This window comes from Pangasianodon hypophthalmus, chromosome 3 (genome assembly GCF_027358585.1).
Source record: "Pangasianodon hypophthalmus isolate fPanHyp1 chromosome 3, fPanHyp1.pri, whole genome shotgun sequence".
Taxonomy (NCBI): Eukaryota; Metazoa; Chordata; class Actinopteri; order Siluriformes; family Pangasiidae; genus Pangasianodon; species Pangasianodon hypophthalmus.
The window spans coordinates 9,449,325-9,476,428 of record NC_069712.1 but is presented as its reverse complement, the minus strand read 5'-3'; the positions used below and the strand labels follow the sequence as shown (position 1 = coordinate 9,476,428).

The 27,104-nt window shown below is 37.5% G+C and overlaps 2 protein-coding genes across 4 annotated transcripts in view; one reads left to right on the top strand and one right to left on the bottom strand.

The window, feature by feature from the left end:
- phactr2 (phosphatase and actin regulator 2) overlaps positions 1–18,398 on the bottom strand; it is a 58,675-nt gene extending 40,277 nt beyond the window's left edge. The window contains exon 1 of one of the 3 annotated variants that reach the window (XM_026938999.3): positions 18,122–18,398. In XM_026938999.3, the coding sequence (XP_026794800.1) occupies positions 18,122–18,290 (169 nt within the window). In that variant the 5' untranslated portion in view covers positions 18,291–18,398. Of the gene's footprint in view, positions 1–4,522; positions 4,662–18,121 lie in introns of those variants that run through there. The other 2 variants (XM_026939032.3, XM_026939024.3) reach the window with 2 other exon arrangements.
- Positions 18,399–22,162: 3,764 nt separating this feature from the next.
- Positions 22,163–26,853, top strand: agt (angiotensinogen). Its single transcript, XM_026942296.3, has 5 exons — positions 22,163–22,319; positions 24,358–25,148; positions 25,693–25,966; positions 26,171–26,321; positions 26,550–26,853. The coding sequence occupies exons 2-5, from the start codon at positions 24,395–24,397 to the stop codon at positions 26,724–26,726; spliced, it is 1,356 nt and encodes a 451-aa protein (XP_026798097.2). The 5' UTR covers positions 22,163–22,319; positions 24,358–24,394; the 3' UTR covers positions 26,727–26,853.
- The last annotated feature ends 251 nt before the right edge of the window (positions 26,854–27,104 follow it).

The following is a 27,104-nucleotide window of genomic DNA, read 5'->3' as shown; positions in this document are numbered from 1 at the left end:
TACACCTGCACATTCATGCAAGTATCCGATTAGCCAATCAAGTGACAGCAGCACAATGCATAAAGTCATGCAAAAACAGGTCAAGAGCTTCAGTTAATGTTCACATCGAACATCAGAATGGGATAAAATTGTGATCTCAGTGACTTTGACTGTGGTGTGGTTGTTGGTGCCAGTTAGGCTGGTTTGAGTATCTCAGAGCGTACAGAGATTGATGCATAAAACAAAAAACATCCAGTGATTGGCAGTTCTCTGGGCAGTAGTGTCTTGTTGATGAGAGAGGTCAGAGGCCAGACTGGTTCGAGCTGACAGGAAGGCTACAGTAACTCATATAACTCTTCACAACTGTAGTGAGCAGAAAAGCATCTCAAAATTCACATTAAAAACAAGAATGGGGAAAAAATGTGATTTTTAGAGACTTTGACCGTTGCAAGGTTTTTGGTGCCAGATGGGTTTGAGTATTCCAAAAACTGCTGATCTCTTGAGATTTTCATGCATTTACACAGAATGGTGTGAAACACACACACACAAAAAAAACAGTGAGCAGCAGTTCCACAAGTGGAAATGGCTTGTTTATAAGAGATGTGAGAGGAGAATGGCCAGACTAGTTTGAGCTATGATAACTCAAATAAGCACTCTTTACAACCTTGGTAAGCAGAAAATCATCTCAGATCAAACAACACATTGAGCTTTGAGGTGGATAGACTACAACAGTAGAAGACCACATTAGGTTCTACTCCTGTCAGTCAAGAACAGGAAATCTGAGACTACAGTGGGCACAGGCACATCTAAACCAGACAGTTGATTCAAAAAGACCAGGCAATGTATTGATGAATGTTAACTGAAGCTCTTGACCTGTCTGATTTTATGATTTACATTGTGCTGTTGCCACATGACTGGCTGATTGGATAATTGCATGAATGTGCAGGTGTAATGTGCAAGCTCATGTAAATATTCAGGGACGGGCAAAATAAAGTAATACATAATGCAAAATATTATTCTCCAAGAAGTCCTACAAGGCTTAGTTGTTTGTCCTCTTCCATTTCCCTCTATATCTACTCTCTCAGTGAGGTAATTGCCTCCGATCTTCTCATGCCACTATAAGGCGGCTAACACACAACTCATTTTTTCATACTCTTGTGTTTCAGATCAGATCATGCATTTCTGCAATTCATCTCATTATGGATGGCAGTTCATCACTTAAAGTTAATTCCAGCAATGCTGAGCTGTTTTCAAGATATTATCATCTCCCTGGAAATGCTATGATCACACTGACAATGCATGAAGCCTATGTGTAGTTCAGGACAACCAGCTATCATTCTCTACTCATGTTGCTAACCTGACTCGGTGATGCAGGTTTTTCCTTTACAACATCAGCAGGATCTGGCTGTTCCTTCCCACAGAGGCCACTCAGGTGTTTGGTAAATCCCTTGTCATCTCGAGATTGGACTACTGCAAGTGACTTCCCCTGCATGTCATCCAACCCTTGCAAGTGATGCAGCTGCATGCCTCAGTCTAACAAAGTTCTCCCACACCATCCCATTGCTGGCTTCCTGTAGGTGCCACCTTCAGATTTAAAACACTGATGCTTGTCTGTGAAGACAAAAATGGACCAGTTTCCACCTACGACAATAATGAAACCCACACTATACCACATTCCCTTTAAGCCCCAAGCATGTCTTTACCCACCATCCCTCAAGACTATTCTCAGTACTGGCAACAATGTGGTGGAACAAACTTCACCTGTCTGTCCGAAGAGCTGAGTCAGAACCAAACTCCTCACTCAACACTTCTGTGAGCACTAAATATATACAAAGACAGAAAAACATTCACTTGACTTGTAAGCCATTCTAGCAGCTGTACTAACTTCCAGTCTAACTCCTCTCTAACAGGGGTATATTATGATGGTATTCCTGGACCTTGGCTTATTTGTACTAGTATGAGGATATGTTTTTCAGTAATCTACTTCTGAATAAGGGCATTTACCAAATGCTGTAATTGTTAACTTAATATAAAATGAAAGTGAAATAAAAGATTTTGCGAGTTCAAATCCCAATGATGCCACAGCCATTTGTGGCTAGGAGTCATAGAGGGCAAAACTGTATACTCTATGAGAAAAAGTTTGTGCTCTCTGGGTGAGAGGGATGGTATACTGTCACTACCTGTCAATCACAGTGATATTAGCCAATCGTGGCTGACTGTGAGCTCATGTATGTGAAGAGAGCAGTTCACACTTTCCTCTGAGGGTGTTAAGCTGGCCTGTGACGCAGCAGGAGCAGCAGTTTGAAAATATGTGGTGGCTGGCTTCACGTGTCTTGGAGGAAGCAGGTGCTAGCCTTCACAGTCCCTGGTTGGTAGCTGCCATGTGATGAGCTAGCTAGTAGATGGAAATTGGCAAATGAGCAAAATGGGGTAATAAACAAACAAACAAATAAATAAAATAAAATAAAGCACAGTACTATGTAATCTCACAGTACTTTTGAAAATGCAGAAATACACTTCACTGAACATGAGATCAATAGTGCCACTTTGGTTAAGTGAAATGTTCTGACAGATGATATCTTTCAGTAATCACACTAGTGGTATGTACTAAATCTGCAGAGGGTCACTTATACTGGTCCTTTGGTTTATATTTGGTTTATAAGTATTGCTGTACCACACATGATAACTTGCTGCCATTTTTTCCCCACATATAGGTGAGAGGTTAACACAGCTACAAGATCATAGCAGTTTTCCCTGCTAGCTAGCATCCAGCACACCAGCTAGTGAAAACTATTGCTGATTGAACAACATGGCCTCACACTTCCAAATTCACAGCAATGCACAACTCGATTTGTGTAAAGGTTAATGTCTAGGAGCAGGGTTACCGTCCATACCTTGTATGATAAATAACATCTAGTCACATACAAATTTCTAAAGGATCAGTTTGTTTATAAAGGACATGATCATGTGAAATCCTTTATAAACCTAATAAACATGCAGTAGTTTTTTGCATCATTGCTGTTTTCACATCAATCCCTGGTGTGTTCAGGTATCACTGTTCCCAAACAGAAGGTGATAAAACTTTCATTATACTTTCATTAATATTTGTTGCAGCTGAGAATCTCTAGCTGTAGGAGAGCTTTGGTGTGAGTGTCTGCTTTAAAATGGACTACAATCTCCTAAGTGTCAATTTACATGATGTCACCACATCATTTTTTTCCATCCTGACCATAATATTTTGTATTTCAAATATGTATTTTAAATACATGTATCTGAGAGACGGCCCATCCCTGGAGTGCTGTCTGAACTTAAATTATAGGATGTATTGTTGCTAAACCATTCACTCAAAGATTGTATAAAGTAAAATTGGAAAGAATAGAGTGGTAATCAAGTAAAGCAGAGGATTACATTTACGCCTTTGAGGACCACAAGCAGCTCACACATTTATCCTCTTCCCAGCACAGCACATCTGAGTCAGATAATAAGAGGCTGTAGAACAATGATTATAAAGCCCAGGTGTTTTAAGAGCTGCAAAAATGTGTGCGAGCTAAGTGGAAGGGCTGGATTGTGAACCTCTGACATGCGGTGTAAAATGAAATAGCATCCATAATAAACCCATGTCTCAACTTTATCCCAATGTCAATTTCAAATCTTGTCCTGCAAAGCAGTTGAAAGCAGTTTGCAATCAAAACTTTAAGATGTTTTAGATATACAATGATGATCACAGGTCATTTAATGAATTATTGTCCTCGTTGTGCTTGTGTTGTGTCTCCAAAAGAGCAAAGCTGGAATTGTTGTCTTGACCAGGATGCTGTATAGAGAGACCCTGGCCCACTGATGGATATGCAAATACTTTTTAGGATTTTACAAATCACTGGATCTGAGTTGTAAATATATCAGACAGAGACTCTTAACATGCTTCCTCAGTCCATGCAGATTCATCATGGAGTGAAGGACAAATGCTCATGTTAAAGCCAATGAATGTTAATGCCAGTGAAGCAGCCAATCAGCATAACCATAGACAAACACGCAGACACTAATTTGCATGCATGTGTGCACTCATTAGGTTCAGTGAATACAAGATGAAACATACGCTATATTTTAGGAAACATTTGTCTAGGGTTTTTCCTCAATGCTCTCACTAATTGTGTGGTACTTCTGCAGTTTGATTAAGCTACAGACACAGTAAAGAAATTACCTAATAGGCTTGTGACATGAAAAGAAGTACAGCAACCCCCTCTGATCACATCATATGACCAAATATAGCCGGACTCTAATAGCTAATATTGTTGCTTTTCCTCACTGTGTTTATTCAATTTTTAAACATTATGCTAGCTTGATTTTCAGCATGTCAGTAATATCAGATAAGATCCTGGTACTGTTCCTGACCTTTATTTTAACTCATTAGAGTAGCAAACTTTATTAACTACACCTCCCGATATGTTCACACATGCACACACACGCACACACACACACACACACACACACACACGCACACACATGTATCCACATGCACAGCTGGAGAATGAAATTAAGCACTCACAGGCATGCTCCATGTCTGGAAGGAGAGAAACCGATTGCTTCAGTGAGTGGCTGCTCTGTTTCTTCACTCAGTCTTGTCTCTCTCTCTCTCTCTCTCTCTCTCTCTCTCTGTCCCCTTCCCCTCACCACTGTCAGCCCCTCCCGCACCGCTCGCACAGCATTCCTCACTGCAGTAGAGCGCAGCAGGAAGAACACTGAGGACGACAAACAGCCATTACGTCCATTAGAGCAAACGGATTGAGCCAGGGCGAGCCCATCAAGTGGGACCTCCCAATCCACTGGGGCTTTCAGATTCAGCCCACGGCCATGAGAGAGAATGAGGCAGGTTGGGGGGTGGGTGGGTGGGGGAGTGTGGTAAAACAGCAGCGTCCAGCTAAATGACAGGACTCTCTTGTCCATTCATTCTGAGCTTGTCTTTTCCACAAGTCAGAAAACAGTTATGCAACACACAACCGCAGATGTTCTTCCTTAAAATAGGTGCTGCCATAATAGGTTTTGGACTTCCTGGCTAAAAGGATTGAGGCAGCACCTCGTTTGAGCACCCGTCGTGGGCACTTGTGAGTCTCTCACTATTTTCAGTCTATTTTCAGCAGTGGGACGTGACGCCAAACCCTGGCCAAAAAAAACCATAAATCTTCACTGGTGATATTCGCCTCTGGTTGGATGGGAGCAAAAGGGAGTTTTCACAGCTTACCCCTAGAGGCTTGGCAGTCATATGAGCCAAGTATTTTAGTATTTGGTTTTGTGATTAAACTAAGGCTGAGGCAAGATCTGTATCTGGTTTGCGGGGGTGATCTGGTGCGAATGGAACTATATTTGTAAAAGTTCAACTGTATGTTCTTCTTCTATTAAGATTCATTTTTATTAGTAAATCATTCTTTCATTCATCGTCAATAACTGTTTTGTCCTGATCAGAGTCATGCTGGATCCAAAATCTATCCCAGGAACACTGGGCGTGATGCAGGATTACACCCTGAATGGAACACAGTCCATTGCAGTGCACAATGCACACACACCTTTACATAGCCAATCCAACTACTGGCATGCTTTATTGAGGTGGGAGAAAACTGGAGAACTCGAAGGAAACTCGTATAGACATGAGGAGAACATGTGAAACTCCACACATACAGTAACCCGAGCTCAGGATCAAACCGAGAACCTTGGAGCTGTGAGGTGGCAACAATTTAAATCCTTCACATCAAACAACATGCTTTTTTTCATCACAGGCACTGTTATTCAATAGCTGGCTGTACTTCTTATAAATTATGCATTTCACTGATAACTGAGCTTAGGGCTAAGGAATTAAAGAAAGCGAAAGTGAAAACTGGGCTCTTCTTATTAGTACATGCATTGCATTTCTTACCTGATTTGATTAGATGCTAAATGATTCTTTCTATGGAAATCTTGCCAGGAATGAAATAAGCGGCATTGCGCCACTCAAATTCTCAGGGCAAAAAAAGCACAGTGTAGAGACATTAAGAACAGGTGGCTATTTGTAGAACAGTGTAAACTTCACTGGTCCTGTGCTTGAGGGTTTTAACGCATAGCCTGTGGCTAATAATCCTCTACATAAACTTCCTCTGAACTAGCAGTTTCGTAAACGTTGATGTCAAAGTATAAAGTCCATTTCCGAGAGCAATTCATTAAGTGTCCCAGTGTTGTTGAAACAGCATTAAGATCCCATTCCAGATTATTGACATCCTGATGATCTTCTGTGTTACTCTGCCGGATATTAGAGGTCCACACTGAGACTTTTTAACTAAGCAAGGCTACTTTTTATTCCATCAACAAGTGCTGAGAGAGAATAACTTCGTAGAGTAAGATTAGGATAGAAAAAAAGCAAGCCTTTAAAATGGATAATAGGGCTCTATTTAAATAGTTTGAAAGCAATTTTTTTAAAATTTGGTAAAAAAAAAAAAAAAAAACAAAACTGCAAATTGTGTTTTTCTTTAAGCTACTGATAAGTGAATATGTTGAGGAGAAGCAACAAAAAGATGTAATCACACACACACACACACACACACACGCACACACACACACACACACAGTGAAATGGGAAAAAAACATTAGCTGTCATCATTCATTTGACCAACCAAGACTTTTTAAAGCAATATTGATGTGTTTTCATTTTTATTTATAATAAGTCCATTTATAACTGTTATGCACAAATTGAAAAGCTGTATAAAATATAAACTGGTGGATGAAACCCAACACTGTCTCTGTCACCTCTTGGAATTATGGGTACTTGAGATAAAGGTCATCAAACTAAATTCTGGAAGATATTGGATAAAAATTTGGACAGCTTTGGATAAAAACAAGTGCTGAGAGAGAATAACTCTCTCTAGAAAATATTCTCACAAATATAAAAGTATTACGTAATACTTATTCCACTGGTTAATTCTCCGGGGGAGAGATTACTTATTCCACTGGTTAATTCTCTGGGGGAGAGATTATTTATTCCACTGGTTAATTCTCTGGGGGAGAGATTACTTATTCCACTAGTTAATTCTCTGGGGGAGAGATTATTTATTCCTCTAGTTAATTCTCTGGGGGAGAGATTATTTATTCCTCTAGTTAATTCTCTGGGGGAGAGATTATTTATTCCTCTAGTTAATTCTCCGGGGGAGAGATTACTTATTCCACTAGTTAATTCTCCGGGGGAGAGATTACTTATTCCTCTAGTTAATTCTCTGGGGGAGAGATTACTTATTCCTCTAGTTAATTCTCTGGGGGAGAGATTATTTATTCCTCTAGTTAATTCTCTGGGGGAGAGATTATTTATTCCTCTAGTTAATTCTCTGGGGGAGAGATTATTTATTCCTCTAGTTAATTCTCTGGGGGAGAGATTATTTATTCCTCTAGTTAATTCTCTGGGGGAGAGATTATTTATTCCACTGGTTAATTCTCTGGGGGAGAGATTACTTATTCCACTAGTTAATTCTCTGGGGGAGAGATTATTTATTCCTCTAGTTAATTCTCTGGGGGAGAGATTATTTATTCCTCTAGTTAATTCTCTGGGGGAGAGATTATTTATTCCTCTAGTTAATTCTCCGGGGGAGAGATTACTTATTCCACTAGTTAATTCTCCGGGGGAGAGATTACTTATTCCTCTAGTTAATTCTCTGGGGGAGAGATTACTTATTCCTCTAGTTAATTCTCTGGGGGAGAGATTATTTATTCCTCTAGTTAATTCTCTGGGGGAGAGATTATTTATTCCTCTAGTTAATTCTCTGGGGGAGAGATTATTTATTCCTCTAGTTAATTCTCTGGGGGAGAGATTATTTATTCCTCTAGTTAATCCTCTGGGGGAGAGATTACTTATTCCACTGGGGAACACTTAAAACACAGTGCTTTCTCTTCAGAAACGTTTCCAAATAGGACCACTTTAGCAAGCTAAGTATGGAATAAAACATGACGGCATGCTGTTATAGGAAAATAAGCAACATTGGGGAGAGGTAATGCAGCCCAGTGTGAAGGGGAGTTACTGATATCCCAAAGTTAAAAACAGAACATCCAAAATATTCCTCTTACACCACTTTGAAACAATTTGCTACAATTACATTTTTTAATTATTAAAGAATGACACATCACATTTTTAATCTGTTTACAGTTACGTTTAATGTTGTGGAACATCCAAACAAGTTATTTCCTGTTATCACTTATGTTAGAGCAGCTATAAACGGCTGTTCCCTCACCGGTCCATTTTCTCTCTCTTGAAGTGTGATAAATGCAGCATGTCATGCAAAACCCTTAAACCCTCCATTCTGAAGACTTATTGGAAACTTTAAAAATTCCACAAAACCTCATCGTATAAACAATTACGCATGTTTTTTTAACCCATTCATGTGGAGCGTCCACCAAACAAGTCCCTTTTCAGTTGCTACTATATAAAAAATAACAATTTAGAACACACTATTATAAACCTGTGATTTGCCTTACAGCCAGATCTACTGTCAGAGCTGCTATTAAAGAATCAGAATCAGAATCACCTTTATTGCCAAGTACTGTGGGTTTACATGTACAAGGAATTGGTCTTGGGGTACTGGTGCTTAGTAATAACAGTAAAATACAGGAAATAAAAATAATATTAATAAGGTAAACATTGTAAGGTAAGACAAGAAAGCAAAAGAGAGAAGAGGAAGCTATGAAATGAGAAGCATAAATATAAAGAAACTATAAAGCTATGAAAACTATGAGCATGACTATAAAAATATAAAAATTTAGAAAAATAAAAATAGAGACATTAAGTGTACATTAGTGCAGGATGTGCAAAAGTGGGCCAATGCAAATGCTCACAGTTTGAGGTAAGAAGGTGCAATATAGCAGTCTGCAGTTAATGCATATGAACTCAATGGAGGTGGATAAGAGACCATGGTGGGTCCTGGATATTGTTGATGAGAAAATTAATCCACACATTCTGAGCAATCAGAACTGAGAATTAAACAGTGCTGTGGTATAAGACAGCTTAAATAGCCAAAGACTCTTGAGGAACTTCTTTTTTCAATGAATATATCTTAAATATCAGCATAAGGAGGGTAAGAGTTTCAAAGAGGTTTGTGACTGGATTTAAAATAGCTTCACTTTTCAAACTTAGGTGAAATAAGGACGTAAGAATAAAGATGAAACTGTTGTAACTTGAAGTCAAATCTTAAAAACTATGACCTGCAGGGATACCACAAGCTAGCTGAAAGGCGTACCACATAAAAGCAATTTCTGTGATTCAACTCAAGATTGCTAACCTTCTTTTTGCTAAGTGTTCTGTGTTCATGAGACAAAAATAGAGACAAACAATAAAGATGGTAATGTAGAAAAAACCCTATATGAGGCATCATAAGGGGACAGACATGTGATGCTGCAGGACTTTGCTTTACTCCAAAGACCCTGTGGGCCATGTTAGAATTATATCACATCACTTACTCTAGATTTGTATCAGGACATTGTGGACAAAAATCAGACTGCATATATATATATATACATATATATATATATATATGCAGATTTGTCACAGGATGTTTGAGCATCCATTAATTCCTGCATGTGAAAATGCCTCAAAGACCACACAATATTGTTTCAGAAACCTAATGACAATTTGGCTGACAGCTCACTATCAAGGACCAAAGTAATGCAAGAAATGAGGAGTTATTCTGAAAATATGTAATGCTACTCCTCCAGGCACATTCCCTGCTATTATAATGAGGTGATTAGAGTAGCACATGGCTCATTTGGCTCATTAGGCGTTATGAGACAAGACTAATTCTTAACTAGTGTAGTACCAATATAATCATAATTATATTGCAGGACTGAAGACATGCGATGGCTAGTGTTGATATAAGATGGCACGGCTGAAATCAAATATCTATCAATAGCTCGACAATGAAATTATGAACAAAGGTCTCACTGATGATAAAAAGAATGATGTGTGGCAAGCTATTACATACACACACACACACACACACACACACACTTAAAGGCAAATAGGCAGCTGCATTCGTGATTTATAATTTTTTAAAGTCTTTCAAGTCATGTAATGCTCTACTTAGGTTTGTGTTTCCGCCAAATAACTGTTACCATTTCACTAAAAAAACAACAAAAAAAACCCAACAAAAAAAAAACCCACTATACTTATGGTTCTGTCATCTATCCCTTTGTGTAATCTGTGTATATTTTTTCTATCTACTTTTAGTTTCTCCTCCACTTTTATGGAAAATTGTATGGAAAAAAGGTTAATAGAGTAAATGATCCACCTTGTTTGCGTTCATTACACTTGCGACTGTATTTCACATGCGCTTTCTCAATCACTGCTGATGTTACAGACGTGCCAGTCAAGTGGGCTGAAAAATATTAGCCCCAAAGCACACGAAAACTAGGGGGCGTTTCACATGACACAACTGTCACTGATACAATGGAAAAAAAGTCGACTGAATTTCCTTAATTCAAATGTGTACAATGGTTTCAATCATGTATATTCAAAGCCATGGAATAAAATCAAACCCTGCACACTCACAAACCTGGGACCCTGTGCTTTGAATCAGCAACATTATCCACTTCACTACTGCACTGCACAGGACTTTATCAGGTTAATTTCATACTATCGTCATTTCTCCTGTGAGCGCCAACATCCTTGTGAGATTTTACAGCATAAATTAAATTTAGTATAAGCAAAGAAATCAGGTTTTGATGAGAAAATAAATATTTTTATGTACACTATTACATAATATTTTCTCTTAAATCTAACTGATCACATATTCTCTTTTTTTCAGTGTAGGCTGCATGAATCTATAGTGTGGGCCAGAAAGAAATCAGCCTGAGCCTTGCCTTTGCACCATTCTGTGTACTTTTCTTATGAACATTGGTGGTGCTGTTGGGCTTGTATCCACAAAATATCCAAAATACATTTGTTAATAGCAAATAATCTGATGTGAAGGCAAAAATGAAATGCTCTATTGATATATTTTTATCTTTGAAAAACAGAGAGTTGCTCATATTTTGCCTCAGGCAATGATGCTAAATATATAAATATTTATATATATAAAAAATATAATACGTATTATATCTGATTCATGAATAATGTATAATCTTTGTAACATCAGCCTGTTTATGAAAACAAGGTACCAAGGAATCACTAAATCACTACTACATTCCATGCATAACATAAAATATGACATGAAGAAAGACTCCTTTAAGATTTTAAGATTCTTTCTATCTACTTCATAATCTCTTTTATATCAAACACAACATCAAATGTCATTCTCTCTGTTCTGAAGGTGAGCTGTGGTGGAGTAATCACAGCTGAAAGGCAAGATCTCCCCGCTAATACATGTGGCCTTTAAGCCTATGTGGAGAACACCCACGGCTGATGTCTCACACATTCAGCAGGCACACTTTAAGAAGTGCTCTGGTTCAGAGAGAGATAAAGAGGTTTGAATATTCCAGGGATGTGTCTCATCACCCCCGCAGGTCAACACAAGGCAGGTGGCCTTTCCATTTTGTTAAGCCTGCTTTGAAAAGTTTTGGCTCTTATAAGGTTTCTATGCCAAATCCACATTTCTTGCAGAATCTTTTATTCAATAAGTACAACATTTTGTCTTAGTCCAGACATCAGCATATTATCTAGGAGAAAGGATGAAATGAATTACAGAAGTATAGGTATAAATAAAGAAATGTTTTATTTGTCTGGGTTATATAATACAAGTGTTATTCAGAACTGCAGGTAAACACAAGTTTAAAAAAGGTACAGTGGGTTTTGGGGTTGAAGATATTTTAAGTATCAGTTGTGTGTCACTATGTGAGTCGTCTCAGAGGAAGGAATTACGAAGGGCCTACATTAACGAGAGCAATACACTCTTAGAAAAACGTTGTTATGCGTGTGTTCTTTAAATAGTTAAGTACTTGGAAATAGTTCTACTTGGAACTCTCTCTGACAGGAAAATACTCTATTGTATGGTTCCCCCAGAGGAACTTAAAAGTGCCAGATGTAACATTTTTTTCCCTAAGAGTTTCTAATAAGAGAGTTTAGTTTGTGACCTGATTAGTTAGGGAGTGATGAATGAGCTCATGATAACTCGTATGCACTTAAAAAAAGCAAATTGTAAATAATTTAGGTTTGGCTAATAAGAAATTTCGTATAAATTTCTACATGTAACCTTTAAGCGGTTAACTCAGAGGGATAAACCAAAGAACACCTCATGGTTTTAAATTAATCATTTTCCTCTCTAAATGTGTAACCTGTTCACTTGCTGGTTAGTCCTTGTTAGTACTTTCTTGGAAATAAACGTATACATGACATCTAAAGTCTCCATGAAATGGCTTGAGAGCTGTGATTTGATTCTTTGGTTCCTTTTGAAACAGGAAGTCAGAGTGATGGCGTGACTGGTTTACACAACAGCCAATAGTGTTAGATATTAGCCACACCCCACTGAATTTAACAAACTTGACAATAGCAAGAGCCTTTTTGTCAACTGGGGATGATTTCTGACTGCCACCTTCACCCATGCCTGTCGACTTAGACGACACGATGCTGAGTGTTTTTAGAGTTATGCCATACATATTGGATCCGAGATATACCATCAGTGGTGCCGATGGTGATGGAGGGGCATCGGATGTTTCTGAATGGTAGATAAAATAATATTACATACTCGTTCTGATGGAGAAGACCTAATGGTGTATAAAGACACAACTGCCTTCTCAATCTGTCTGAGGTAGTGAGATTTTCTGGCATTAATGTCTCTTATATCTAGAACATCCAACACAACCCAAAGCATCAACAGTATATCATGTATTGTATATGGTCTAAATGTCTAATAGGAAGCAGTCTCCTCAATGTCTAATAGGAAACAAAATATTCAATATTGCACAAAAATTTCCAACCAGAGCACTAAGCATAATGTGCGTCCATTTAAGAATTTAAATTCTTCCAGTAGATGCAGAGTGCAGAACAGTGAGCTGCTTTAATCCAGGCTGTCTCCTCCACACTGTGAGAAGTGTGCAGCCCCCTCAGTAGGGCACATTCTCTTCAGCTTCTCTATCATTAAGGGACAAATTGTGTGCATCCTCACATCAGCATCAAAGGAAGCCGAACCTACAAATTAATCCAAACAAAGTGGCCTGCTGAGCCTTTTTCCACAATGCTGCTGAAATCACGCAGAAGACAAAGTCGCTTTTGTTCTCAAACTGCCGACTACCACAATTAGACACACAGAAAGACATATTTACAGTGTTCATTGATGATGAATTTTTACAGGCTTGGTGTTGAATTAGCACTTACATCCCTGAGGCAGTTAGCAGAGACAACACATCCAAAGCCCAAATAAACTGAACAGCAGCTGATTAAAGTCATCAGACCACTACCATGTGCCCCTGTGCTTTATACCACATAACTTCATGACTATACTACTAGCCATTCAGATGTTACTATTTAAGACCGCATATAGAATTTGCACACAGTTACTCTCTACTTTTTTACATGAATTCTATCTGGACAATGTTCCCAAGGCCATGTATAGGTACTATATACTGTGTAATGCATGATCCATGATCCAGTGTATTGTACTCTTCTAAATATTTATTGAATTGTGCTGCACTGTCTCACTTACTATCTTCGCACTTGACCTATGTTATTGTATGCTCGTGTGCGGCATCACGATTGGGGTGCCATTTTTGTCACAATAATATTACATTTACAAATGTATGTGAAGTAAAAAGGTGAAATATATTTCAAACAAAGGAAAAGTGTCCTTCACAGCCACTTATGTGCATATTTCAGATAAATAACTTAAAACATGAATAAAACCTCTACAGCACTTCAAAAAAAAAATTTTCACCCATCCCAGCTCACTATAACTACACTTTACCTTCAAATATAATCATCAGAATACTTAAAATCTCTTATTATTTTAGCATTACAGTGTGAATCCATTTAACATGTCATGCTTGAAATATCCATTTCCATGAGTCACCTAATATACGTACATTTCAGTCCCAACATTCACTCAACCCTGTTACCTGAACACATTCACCCCTCTGAAACATTTGGAATATTCCACAAGTCACATGTTCAACAGGAAATTGCATCATCCAAATTTCCTGAAGATCACAAGAAGAAGAAAAGTAAGTTCTCTTATTATTATTATTATTATTATTATTTTTTGTCAATGATATTGTGATATTGACTGAAAAGGTCACTTTCAAAGAACATCCCTGATTACCCCGATATCCAAATTATCGACTGAAAGTAAATTATTAATTTAAAATCATTTTAAATAAATCATTAGATGTCCTTAATGTCCTCATGCCATTAGCATGGATGCATTTTGGGGATTTGAGATATGAGATATTGTTGTCTGAGATGGGTTAACACATTATTTGAATGTTGAAATATGATAAAGAAAAATAGTTGTTAAGGGTTACAAGGGCTGAATGGCACCCTAATCATGGGATCACCCAAATCACTTAACTACTGTTTAATAAGCACTTACTAGGCTATTTCACTGGTCTGTGTCATGCTTTCTGTGTCATGCTTCTGGTTGTGCAAAGGAGTAAATTCAGCTGTGAAACAGTGAGAGATTGCAGGAACTCAGCTGCTCAGTCTTGCTGCTGGACATTATAAATGTTTCATATTTTCTCTGAAGGTCATGACTGATTTACTTAGCATTAAATTTTTGAGCATTAAAATGTCAAACAGTAATAACATCACTTGAGACTTCTCTGTGGAAGGTAGCTGCAATGCCTACTCTTCAACCAGGGTAAACATGTTTCTCCTGAGACAGCACATAATAGCATGTGTAATGTAGTGGAGAACACAGAATGTGCTGAAAACCAGCATTTCATGCTGCACTGTAAGATTAGTTAAAAAAAACAAAAAAAACAAAAAGAGCAGAAAAAACCTAAACACTTTTTTTATGCAGTAGTGTGTCTTTCATTAGTGTGTCACTTAAAAAATCCAAAACAAATAAATGAAGTATTGACTGAGGCTTTAAATAACTTTTGTTTTGGGGGAAAAATAGAAAGCCCTTGTTCGCCCCCTGGTGGTTGTGTGGAGGTACAACACCTAACCCTTAAACACTGTTTACACACTACAGGTACACAGCATCTAGCACACTTCAGCCCTGTATTTGAAATCATAATTATTAAACTTAAAATGGTTGGATGAAGTGAGATTATTTAAGTAAGGAATGTAAGCCATGCTGTCAGCAAAAGAGTGTGTAACTGCTCATAAGTTTTGATTAGTCACTGATCCCACATGTCAAGGAATCAGCATTAAAATTTAAAACAGTCATATAGTCTACACAAAACTAGACGAAATATGCAGACGTATGGATCAGTTATGATTATAGAGCAGACTTGTGTGATGATGTGTTGCTGGTTTGTTGTCAGGAAGTGGTTTTAAACCGTCAAGCCTGCAGAAATGGTGCACTGATAAGACAATACACATCAGCATGCTAGCCAAAATAAGGCTATCATGATTAGCTTGTGATTTCAACAATCAGATTAGAGTAATATCAAACATTTTGATGCTGGAAAACTGTCAGTGGATTTCCAAAGAGAACAGCTCTTGTGCTAGAGTCACACTGAGTAAATACAGTCTTCCTTTCTGGTGGTTTTAGACAGGAAGACCTGTCATACACATGCACCATATTTAACTTAACCATATTATTCCTATCTTGTAAAGGTTATACTGGTGGCTACATCATGAACCCACCGTGTGCACACAAAACCAAGAAAAAAGTGTTCTCAAGGGTTCTCTGATGTAGTTTAGTTTAAAAAAAAAAAGTATTGTTTAAAGAGCAAAGACAATGAACTAAAAAAACTAAATAACAATTTGAATATTTTTCATATGACATATAATTGGTAGTGCTTTTCTCTACTTTTTAGCTACTGTAACAAGGTAGATTTTCTAAGGGGGATCAATAAAATACTTTAAAAAGTAAAGAACTCAGTATGTAATTTCCTTATGTATGTATATGTTAGTTTATAAAGTAGCTGTAATATACAAAATTAACAGCTTTATATAGCAATTTCAACTTATGCTCTGACAAACATATCTCCCAAAATCAATCTGTTTTATTGTCCTCCTAATCGCAGTATCTCTCTTATTGGCTATATTTCCCTCAGTAGTTACTGCTCCCCAAATGAAAGCAAGCCTCTCCGGGAGTTTTCTACTTTTCTACTTTTACCTCATACTAAAAATAGTGCTGTACTAACAAAACTCAACTAAACTAACATGATGTAGCGCAAAATGTTGTTTGGTAAAGGGTTTTATATGATCTCCAATTCCTTTTGGTCTTAAGATAAAAAAATCATTCTTATTTATTAATAATTCATTGTTATTTATTGATTCAGTGACTGATATGATTCTCTAAAATGGAAAATGGTTTGGATAGGTTTGTGTACTGTAATGATCTCAAGTAGTTGACTAGAACTTTCATGTGAAGCGCGACAAACTTACAGCCTAAAACCACAGCACACTGTGAAAGTAGGTTAACAGCTTGTGGACATGTTGTGCGTTTGACCTTGACTTACGATTAGAATGAGCGGATGTTTTTTTGCATAAATACACACTAAATCCTAACAGGATGTTGTTGGGTAATTGCTGAAGTAAGTGTTAATAGCATCATACGGTATAAGGGTGAGATCATGTTTTTTGTCCCATTTATCCCTAGTATATCTTAAAAATTAAGCTTTTTAAAAATCATTTTCAACATTAAATGTAAGAAAGCATGCATTTAACCATTCAAGAAATGTGTTAAGCCATCTATATCTATATCATCTATATCACCCAAAAATATCTAATGATGACTGCATTTTGCTCTTAAATGAGTAACAGGGTTGAGATTTTTAGCATAGAATTAGCAAATACACAGAATGTGGTTAACTAGTATCCATGCTAAAGGGCTGATGACATTAAGGACGTGCTAACATTCTAGTTGTTGTTATTTATTTATTTATTTATTTATTTATTTATTAATACTTTACTTTCAATCAGTAATTTAGGTAACAATATGAACAATATCTTTTTTCAATATAACCCCATCAGTCAGTATCACAATATCACTAAAAGTAAAGAAAAGAACAGTAAAAGAACTTTTCTTCTTCCTCTGATCTTCAGGAAATTTGGATGATGCAGCTTGAACATGTGACTTGAACTACACGGACTATTCCAAATATTTCGGGGTGAATGTGTAATAGGACTGAGTAATAGGATTGAGTGGATGTTGTGAGACACTAAAATGTACAACCTGTAATGTACGAGTCATGGAAAAGGACGTTTCATGCACAAGATGTTTAAAAGATTTACACATGAATACCAGAATAAGATGCCTGAAGTATTACAATTTGAAGTGTAGTTATAGTGGGCTGGGACAGACAAAATGCTGTTTTGTAATGGATGTAGATAGAGGTATATTAAAGTTTGTAAAGTTGATTTTTTTTATGTGAAACATGCACTCAAACATTGTTGTGAAGGATACTTCACCTGTATTTAAAATGTCTTTTAGTTTTACTTAGTTATACTTTATATAAGTATATATATGTATCAGTGTACTATCATAAAATGGGGCAGTGGTACCGTAGGTCAGTGGTTAAGCTGTTAACCGTCTAATCGGGAGGTCATGAGTTCAAATCCCAGCACCATCAAGCTGGTCAGTGGTTAAGCTGTTAACCTTCTAATCGGGAGGTCATGCGTTCAAATCCCAACACCACTAAGCTGGTCAGTGGTTAAGCTGTTAACCTTCTAATCGGGAGGTCATGAGTTCAAATCCCAGCACCACCAAGCTGGTCAGTGGTTAAGCTGTTAACCTTCTAATCGGGAGGTCATGAGTTCAAATCCCAGCACCACCAAGCTGCTACTGCTGTGCCCCTGATCAAGACCCTCAACTGATTTTACATCAAATTATATAAATGTAATGTAAATAAATGTCACCTCACCCACAAACACCTTACCCCAGATCTACTCCTCAGGTAACTTTCTCCAGTGACTGTTTCATTTACCTGAACCTTTGGCAAGTAAATGTATTCAGTTAAACGCTAATTGTGTCTGTGGGATTGGAAACAGCAGCCTAACGCACTGTGTATAAAAGCAGCGGGTGTAAGAGCAGAACAGTACCTGAGCACGCGGATCTTAACCGGGTCAGGATCCTGGACCTGAAGGCAGAAGCCTCGCTCTGAGACCGCCATCTGTACGCGGTGCACACCGGGGAGAAGCTCCTGAGACTGGGGAAAGTGTCCTCATCATTGCTCATCATGCAGTAAAACCTCCACTGAACAATGCCCATGGACGGAAAAGACAGAATGAGGGAGAGCTTTCACCTTCCTGTGTTCACACCGCAGCTTACTGTCACGTCTCACTTCTCCACTTCATCAACTACCGGTTTTTACGAAAACAACATCCCTCTCTGAAGAACCCCTTTTACGCAAAAGGTCGGCTTATTAAAAGCAACCCTACAACGGAAACATCTGCACATACCCTTTACGCAAGCTTTAACCTATACCACATTCACAAATGATTAACCTATAACCATTCTTTCATATTACGCATGCAGTTCAAAAAGGCAGCATCTATCTGAAGTTCAGTGAACAAGAGACTAGATGTACAGTACTGTAAGCAAAAGTCTTAGACACTGGGTTTTTTTTTTAGTGCAAACTCTGTTATAGATTTTTATTTTATGACTTCTACATTATCAAGTCAGCATAAAAACATTTAATATTTCTAAACATTAGTTTTCCAGCACAGAATAAAATGTTACAGAAAAATGTTTGTATGTCAGTAAAGAAAGCAGAATATTACATAAGAGACACTTTTCAGACAAAAAAACACAATGAAGGAAAAATAAGAAGCAAGTGCAACAGTCAAAGTCTCCAGAAGAACTGTGGCTGCTTCTGCAAGATGCTCAGTAAAACTTACAGCTCATTTCCTTATAAAACTGCACACACTGTACCTGAGACTACTATTTTTTTTTAAAAGCAAAGAGTTGTCACACCAAATATTGACTTTGTTTCATTTATTACTGTTTACTGCTCTTTATAGTATATTTTAAAATGTAGATTTAAACATTTAATTTCATTATTTCTGAAGGCATTTGTTCTACAGCATTTCTTTGCATAAGACTTTTACCCAGTACTGTATGTGCACTATGTGTAGTTTATATACAGCTAAGACTTAGTGAGAGCCTGGTGTGTGAGATCAGATCAGATGTATTTTGTTGTGTTCAGTTCAGAGTGTTCATTTTCATACTAAAAATGGTATATTTTTATATATTTATATCATATATATATGATAGATAGGTAGACAGATAGTATATGCATATAATCATGCAGATACAGATCAAGAGCTTCGGTTAATGTGCACATCAAACATCTGAATGAAGAAAAAGTGTGATCTCTGTGAAGCTATATATATATAAAATTGCTGTGGTAAAAGAGGAATAAAAACTTCCTTCACTTCCTTCACTTATTGAAAATTAATCAGCTTCCGGGTCGTACCATTAACTGTGTTGGGTTGCATCACACCACCTCATTGTTGATTATTCTCCTATAACAACATGCTTCATTGTGTTTTATTCCACTCTTATTTCCTGTTTCCTGGCTTACAGAAAAAAACACATAAAATATAAAAAAGAAAAAAAATAAAAATAAAAATTAAGGGACACAATAAAAGTACAAACTGATCTTTGTGGATTATTTTTAAGAATATTTAAGACTACTGCATATAGAGTATAATGTATAAATAGTATATACATACTAGCATAATATGTAAAGCCTGATAATACCACAAAAATAATGTCTGCTGTCTGTTCTTTTTTTTTTTTTTAACCATTGGATGCCATTGGATGTTAAGTATGCTATGTATGCTATAAAACACTGAATAGGCCTAATAATCATAAAAACTCCAACGTCCCTTTTAAAATTGCCTACAATCATCAAGTCCCTGGCTAATGGTGGATAAACTATAGTGTAAATAGACACTACTTTAAGAAAAGCCTGCATGTGAAAGCAACACTGTAATTAATCCTGAGACTAATAATTAAGTCAGCTGTATGCTACTGTTGCGCTGGATGCTGTTTGATTCTTTCTTTGAACAGAGACAGGCTAATTGCCACAAAAGTTAAACCTGTAGCTAAACAGTATGTAAAATAAACACAGGTTAAAGACAAAGGGCAGGGACAAGTTATACAGCCTGTGTGTGCAGCACTAAATCCATAGCACTGCACGCATTGATAATACAGCTGTACAAGTATTAAAACATTTAACTGATAAAGAGTTTACTGTCCAGCTTTTACTTCAATGTATCTGTGATAAAATGTTCAGGTTTTGCAGTCAATGCTGCAGTAACTGTCCCTGTAATTACTCCCATGGTTCATGCATACTTTATTGGCTCAATAGAAGGGAGAATTTCCAAAGCCAAAGAAAATTACCTTCAGAGTTTTATTCCATAGGCAACCTATTATTTATGAAGATGACAAAATAGTAAAGTAAAAGCACATCACATCTTTATGTTAATCACTTAAATATGTGATTTATTATGTGCACCTACCCTTTATCTCCACACTCCTTGGTCCTTTTATCAGGTAAACCTACCATACAGGACACTTTTATACGAAGTGAAGTGACGTGTGGCCAAGTATGGAACTCGGAATTTGTGCTCTGCATTTAACCCATCCAAGTGCACACACACAGTAGTGAACACACACCCAGAGCAGTGGGCAGCCTTTTTTTTTTTGCTGCGGCTCCCAGGGAGCAGTTGGGGGTTCGGTGCCTTGCTCAAGGGTCTCACCTCAGTCGTGGTATTGAGGGTGGAAGAGAGCGCTGGTCATTCACTCCCCCCCACCTACAATCCCTGCCGGACCTGAGACTCAAACCCACGACCTTCAGGTTACAAGTCCGACTTTCTAACCATTAGGCCTCTAACCATCATCATATGTGTATGATTATTGACTATAGCTCATCTGTGGATTTACACAATAAATTAATCTAATGTCCATCCAACGTCCATCAGTGGAAAGGGAGGATCACCACTGGCTAGATGTTTAAAAATCAGTCCTGTGTCAGTCCTGTGCTGATGGTCCACTCAGATAATACCTCGTCAGGGGTGGCACTATGGTGGCACCTTGTGTACAGCAGCAGATGACATACAGTCTGTAATTTTATACATACAACGTGGCCTACTGTAGTAGGGTGACTTACTGACAAAAAGAAAAAAGGCCTGATATGTAGTCAAAAGCTACTCTTGAAAATTCTGTCCCCTTCTGGTTCCTTCTGTACTATCCATTTTTTATTCTTATTCTTATAAGTAAACCAATATGTCCACTAAAGCAATATGTTTCACTCCATTGATGTTAATATATATTTTTGTGCTTACCAGTGGCAAACTAGAAATCCTAGAACCCATTAAAAAAAAAACCTTTCACATGACCCTACTCCAACAGGTTCCAGTTTTAACAGTGAATTTACAGGCAAACAGTGAATAAAAGATGGAGTGGCAACAGAGGTACTGTTGTACACCTTCGGTAGAGAATAAACAGGGAAATGCAATGAGAATGGTTCAATATTTTATAAAATAGAGCCAAAATAGGCCAGGCCAACCTTTACAGAAATCGCTGTAAAAGGGAAAAATGTAAATGATTCAAAGCTGAGTTTGCCTAAAAAAAATTTAAAGAGAACACTTATTAACTCATTTATTAACCACTTTATTCTAGTCAGGGTTGCAGTAGATACGGATCCTATCCTGAGAACACACCCTGAACAGGACGCCAGTCCACTGCAGGGCACCACACACACATATATATATATATATGAGAGAGAGAGAGAGGCAATTTAGAGAAGCCAATTCACCCACTGGTGCGTTTTTTTGAGGTTCAAGGAATTAGAGATCCTAGAGGAACCCCACTTGAAAGAACATATGAACTTTGTACACTGTATACAGTAACCAGAGCTTGGGATCAAACCTGAGACCCTGAACCTGTTAGGCTACCCACTGTGCTACTGTGCCGCCGCTTAGGAAACCAATATGTTATGAAATTGTTAAGAGAAATTCCTGTGTGGAAAATGCCTGACCTGTCCATCCAACGTCATGACTTGGGTGACTAAACTGCATCAGATAAAGAAGTGCTCCTCACTGACCTGTTTGTTTTCCAGTTCTCAGTGCAAAAAACATTTTTGAAACGTGACATCCAGTAGATTTGTGTCCTAATCCCTAGGTTAATGTTTAACTTTGGGGGCAAGCCGTGATTTCAGAGGTTTTTAAAATCTGAAAGCAAGACTCAATGCAGCTCATTTCAGCTGGAGATTCAGCAGTACATATCAAGGTAAGAAAAGCTCTTTTATCTTATATGTAACTGATTATTATCTTATTTAGTAAAAAGGTCATTAATAGACTTGGATAAAGCTATTTTTTGACAAACATGTACTGAACAACTTAAAATCTGCAACTGTGTCTCTCTTCAGAATATAAAGACTACAGAATCAGTTTTATCATAAAGTCCTTCAATTTATACACTTACTCATTACGCCTACAACAGGAAAGAACTAATTAACTGTATAAACATCTGTAAAAGTATTACTGCATTTCCCACATTCACGAACCACATAAAAAATTTATGACTTGAAGGACTAAAACACACTGACGCCAGGAACTAACATTATTTTGTAACAGTATTATTTTTAGTATAATTACAATAAATAAGTGTAGACTCCTAGTCTAGTACTTTTACTTGAGTTTTCTTTTTTTTTAATAAAATATTTAACTTAGCTATATTTAATTTTTGATCACTGTTAATAATGCATGTAACATCGGAAGACCAAGCCACTTAAAATAAAAAAAAGTAATTTGAAGACCCAATCAAAATAAACCAGTTTCCTGCTGAAAGTCTACACTTGCTTAGTATAGACTTGCTTAGTTGCTTAGTCAGCAACAGCAGTGTCTGAGAAGGTAGAGACAGATGAGCATCCCTGGCCCAATTTATCAGATATCTTCAATTTTAAATGTTTCAAAGGAAACTGTGATAATGATCTGCAAATTATGCCAGCCAAAACCCACGGAAATATCGGCATTTCACAGCCATTTAGCCATTAGTTAGCTGTGTGAGCTAGACTAGCTAGCCAAATCTTTTTCTATTTTTTTTTTACAGTACAAAAGCTCTGTTTTAATCTTAAGATATAACTTTGATATTCAGTAGAGATTTCCTGTTGTGTTGCTACAGCCTATAGGTAACACTCATTTTTGCTAGATATCTAACTATGCAGCTAGGAGCATGTATGAATTAACGTGAGCTAGCAAACTAGCTTAGGAACCTAGCAAGCTACTAAAACTCCAGCAGCATTTGGCTTAGCTTGTCAGATAATGTTACCTTTCTTTATAAACTGATGATAATGGAAGTGGTGTTCACTTCAGCATAGCTCACTTGGTTAGATAACATAATTGTTCAAAAATGCATTACTTAGATATAGAGCATTTTCAGATTAGTTGTGTCAATTGTAGATATATGAAAAAATAATTTGCAAAAATAATTACCAGACAACTTATTTACTCTTACTTGAGTAATTTTTCTTACTCACTACTTTTACATTTACTGAAGTGAATTAGTTATTACAGTAGCAGTACTCTTTCCACCACTGCTGATTATATCTATAAACCAAACAACACTTGAGTCATATTTGTTCCTCTCATTGTTTACTCTGGGTGATGTGGCTTGTGAGATTCTGCTGCCAGCTTGGTCATTGACATCTAACATGGCTCACTAGCACGTAGAAGTGGGAAAAGTACTGATTTTTTTTTTTACCCAAATAAAAGTGCAGTTACTCTTCTAAATAAATCATCTGGTAAAAGTAAAAACTACAATTTCTTCACTCATATGTTAATATGAGTAATGTCATAATATCAAATGTTAGTTAGCATAAAATTCTAAGATCATAATAAGTACCTCACAAAACATATCTACCCACTGCAATGCTGACTATCAGAGGTGAAGCAATTATGTAATTGTACTTTGTTAGTATATTTCAGGATTCATTGATTGGAGTTTGATTTTGATTGTATCCTCGGTTGTATCCTGTCTCAGTTGTAATTTGCGTTGGATAAAAGCGTCAACCAGATAAGCAAACGTAAATGTAAATGACTGAACATGATCAAATTACTTTCCTGTTAAAGAACACGCTCATTACTTCCACGTGCTGGTTAACATCCTGTCAATCCATACCCATTAGTATGACTCATCTTTGCACAAGAACTGCCTGGTCTCACTTGCTCCTCACAATGTTCTCAAAAAGATTGCACAATTTAAAACAAATGTGGATGATGATGAACCCTCATACTTTTTTCACCCTTGTTGACTGATTGTGTTTTAGGTCCTACCTGACATTTTTGCCAAACTACCAAAGGAAGATGAAACTGTTTCTTCTAATGCTTACCTGCTTTGCAATGGGAATGGCTAACCGTGTGTATATCCATCCCTTCTCCCTCCTTGACTCTGGTGATGTAGCCTGTGAGGTCACCAACAGTAAAGACAAGGGGCCTTTAGAGACCACTCATTCTCTGACTGCCATTCAAGACAGCATGGAGCCGGATCCCCGGCCTGCAATCAAAGAACTAAAGAACCTCACCCAATGGACCGCTGTGGTGGCTGAACTTCAGAACTCTCAGGGCCTGCGAATGTATCAGGCACTGAGCCGCAAGCAAGAGAACATTAATGTACTTTTCTCTCCTTACACTGCCTTTGGTACCCTGGTAACTTTGTACCTTGGAACCTCCAAGAGTACTGCCAGTGACTACCAGCAATTCTTGGGACTCCTCTGGAATACTGAGAAGCCTGGTTGTGCAAAAGTTATAAATGGACAAAAGGTACTGCGTGCACTTAAAGCCATTAGTTCATTAATCGATGGACCTCAAGATGAGCTCAGAACCCTTGTATGGACCTTTGTAAGCAGCGATGCCGACTTGTCCAAGGACTTTGTGCATGGCATTCAAGAGTTTTCAGACACCTCTTTTATTCGAACAGTGAACTTCTCCCAGCCCAAAGAAGCCGAGGCACAAGTCAACTCATTCATTCAGAAGACATCCCACAGCAAGGTTGAGAACCTTTTTAAAGATGTCAGCCAGTCAACAAACCTGCTGTTTGCAAGCTCCGTGCATTTTAAAGGTGAGAGGTTAAGGTCATTTAATTTCAGGAATCTTTGATTAAAGCTTAAGAGCAACTTAAACCTGAGACCTTATAAAATATTTAATGCCCTCATAAAAGGGACCCTCAAGCGTTCTTTGGATAGTTATGGGCTATAGAGTTCTAAAACGGCTGGCATGGTGGTATAGTAGGTAGTGTTTCTGCCTCACAGCTCCAGGGTCCCTAGTTCAATCCTGAGCTTGGGTCTGTGCAGAGTTTATGCGCACAGTCTTCCTGTGTCCGTGTGGGTTCTCTGGTTTTCTCCAACCTCCCAAAAACTTGCTAGTAGTTGTATTGGCTACAGTAAATTGCCCCTAGATGTTTTTGATGAAGGCTATAAACACTTTAGTAAGTATCACTGAATAAAGGCAACTGCTATATGCTGTAAATGTAAATATAACTTTTTTTCCCCTAAAAGTAACATCCTACAGTCGTTTGGTTCTGAAAATATATTGTTGGATGGCTGGATGGATGCTTTACTGAATCTCAGGAAATGTGTAATAATTTGAAATGTAATCATTTACAGGGAACTGGAGAACAGCCTTTCAGCCTGAAAAGACAACCATGCAAGAGTTCCGGATTGATGAGAAGTCCACTGTGAAAGTACCACTCATGACACACACTGGTGACTACATGCACCTCAGTGATCCTGACAAGAAGTGCACTGTAGTCAAACTTGGCCTTAGCAAGCGGACCTACATGCTATTGGTGCTACCCAGTGAGGGAGCCAGACTGCAAGACATTGAAAATCAGCTACAGACAGACACCATATCTAAATGGCATAAACATCTAAAGGAGCAGTAAGTAGCTTCTTTGAACAGTAAGTTGAAGAGTTAGTCAAGGTTAAACATATTTTAACAGACAAAAGTAATCAAACTGATGTCAGTTGAACACTAGTCCAAGGTTCAGCCATGCAGCACAGGAGTCGGCCTTGAGAGATCAATAATTCAGATGATAGTGTGACCCTGTGTCCAAAACACATATATTTTTGTTTCTTTTTGTAGATACCTGGAATTGTCCCTGCCTAAATTCTCAATGACAGCTGTGACTGACCTGAGATCACTGTTATCCGATATGGCTCTTGATAAGTTACTGCTGGGTTCTGATGCCAACTTTCAGAGACTCAGCACCAAGGACAATTTCACTGTCGACAAGGTAAATCTTCTTTACCAAATAATTCCAACCCAGTTAAACTAGTTTATTTTGAGATCATAGATTTCTTTTCACATGAGAAAGCCACAGTGGTTGGACCTGATCCTGGTTTCAGAATTCCACATTTCATATCCAGTCATAATAGTTGTTAAGAACTCACACTACTTTGGAATATAATTTCAAACAAATTTTAAACATTTCATTTAAGCTTCTCTACCTGATGTCTGACAGGTGATCAACAAAGTCATTTTCGAGATGTCTGAGGAAGGAAAGGAGGTTCCAAACAAGTCTCAGGATGAGAGAGTTCCTTTGAGAGTCACTGTGGACAGACCCTTCCTTTTTACCATTGTAGAGGGCCACACTAATGCAATACTCATGCTGGGAAGGGTACTGAACCCAAACCTGTAAAGCACAGTATGATCCCAAACGATGTATAATATTGTCATTCATCTTCTTTCAACTCAATGTAGTTTATAACAACATACATATAGCAAGTGTTTTCTATAACAATTAAATTGAAGTTAAATAACTGGCATACAGCAGGCCTATATGACTTTCTTGAAAAAGCATGGGCTAGTTTTTAAAAAAAAGAAAGAAAAAAAAAAAGGAAAAAAAAAGCCATATTTAAAATAGATATTTCTTACCTTCCATTGACATTACACAGAATTATTTTCAAATATTGTCCTTGGGAGTTTTTACTTATCTGTCTTGATAAAGTGGCAACACTGTACATTAACGTTCCCTTAACTGACATTATTTAACACATTACTTAAAATGAATTCCAGC

Coding starts and splice junctions, on each gene's coding strand:
- agt (XM_026942296.3), top strand. CDS start 24,395: ATGAAACTGTTTCTTCTAATGCTTACCTGCTTTGCAATGGGAATGGCT. Junction 25,149..25,692: donor AAGCTCCGTGCATTTTAAAG/GTGAGAGGTTAA, acceptor AATCATTTACAG/GGAACTGGAGAACAGCCTTT. Junction 25,967..26,170: donor CATAAACATCTAAAGGAGCA/GTAAGTAGCTTC, acceptor TTCTTTTTGTAG/ATACCTGGAATTGTCCCTGC.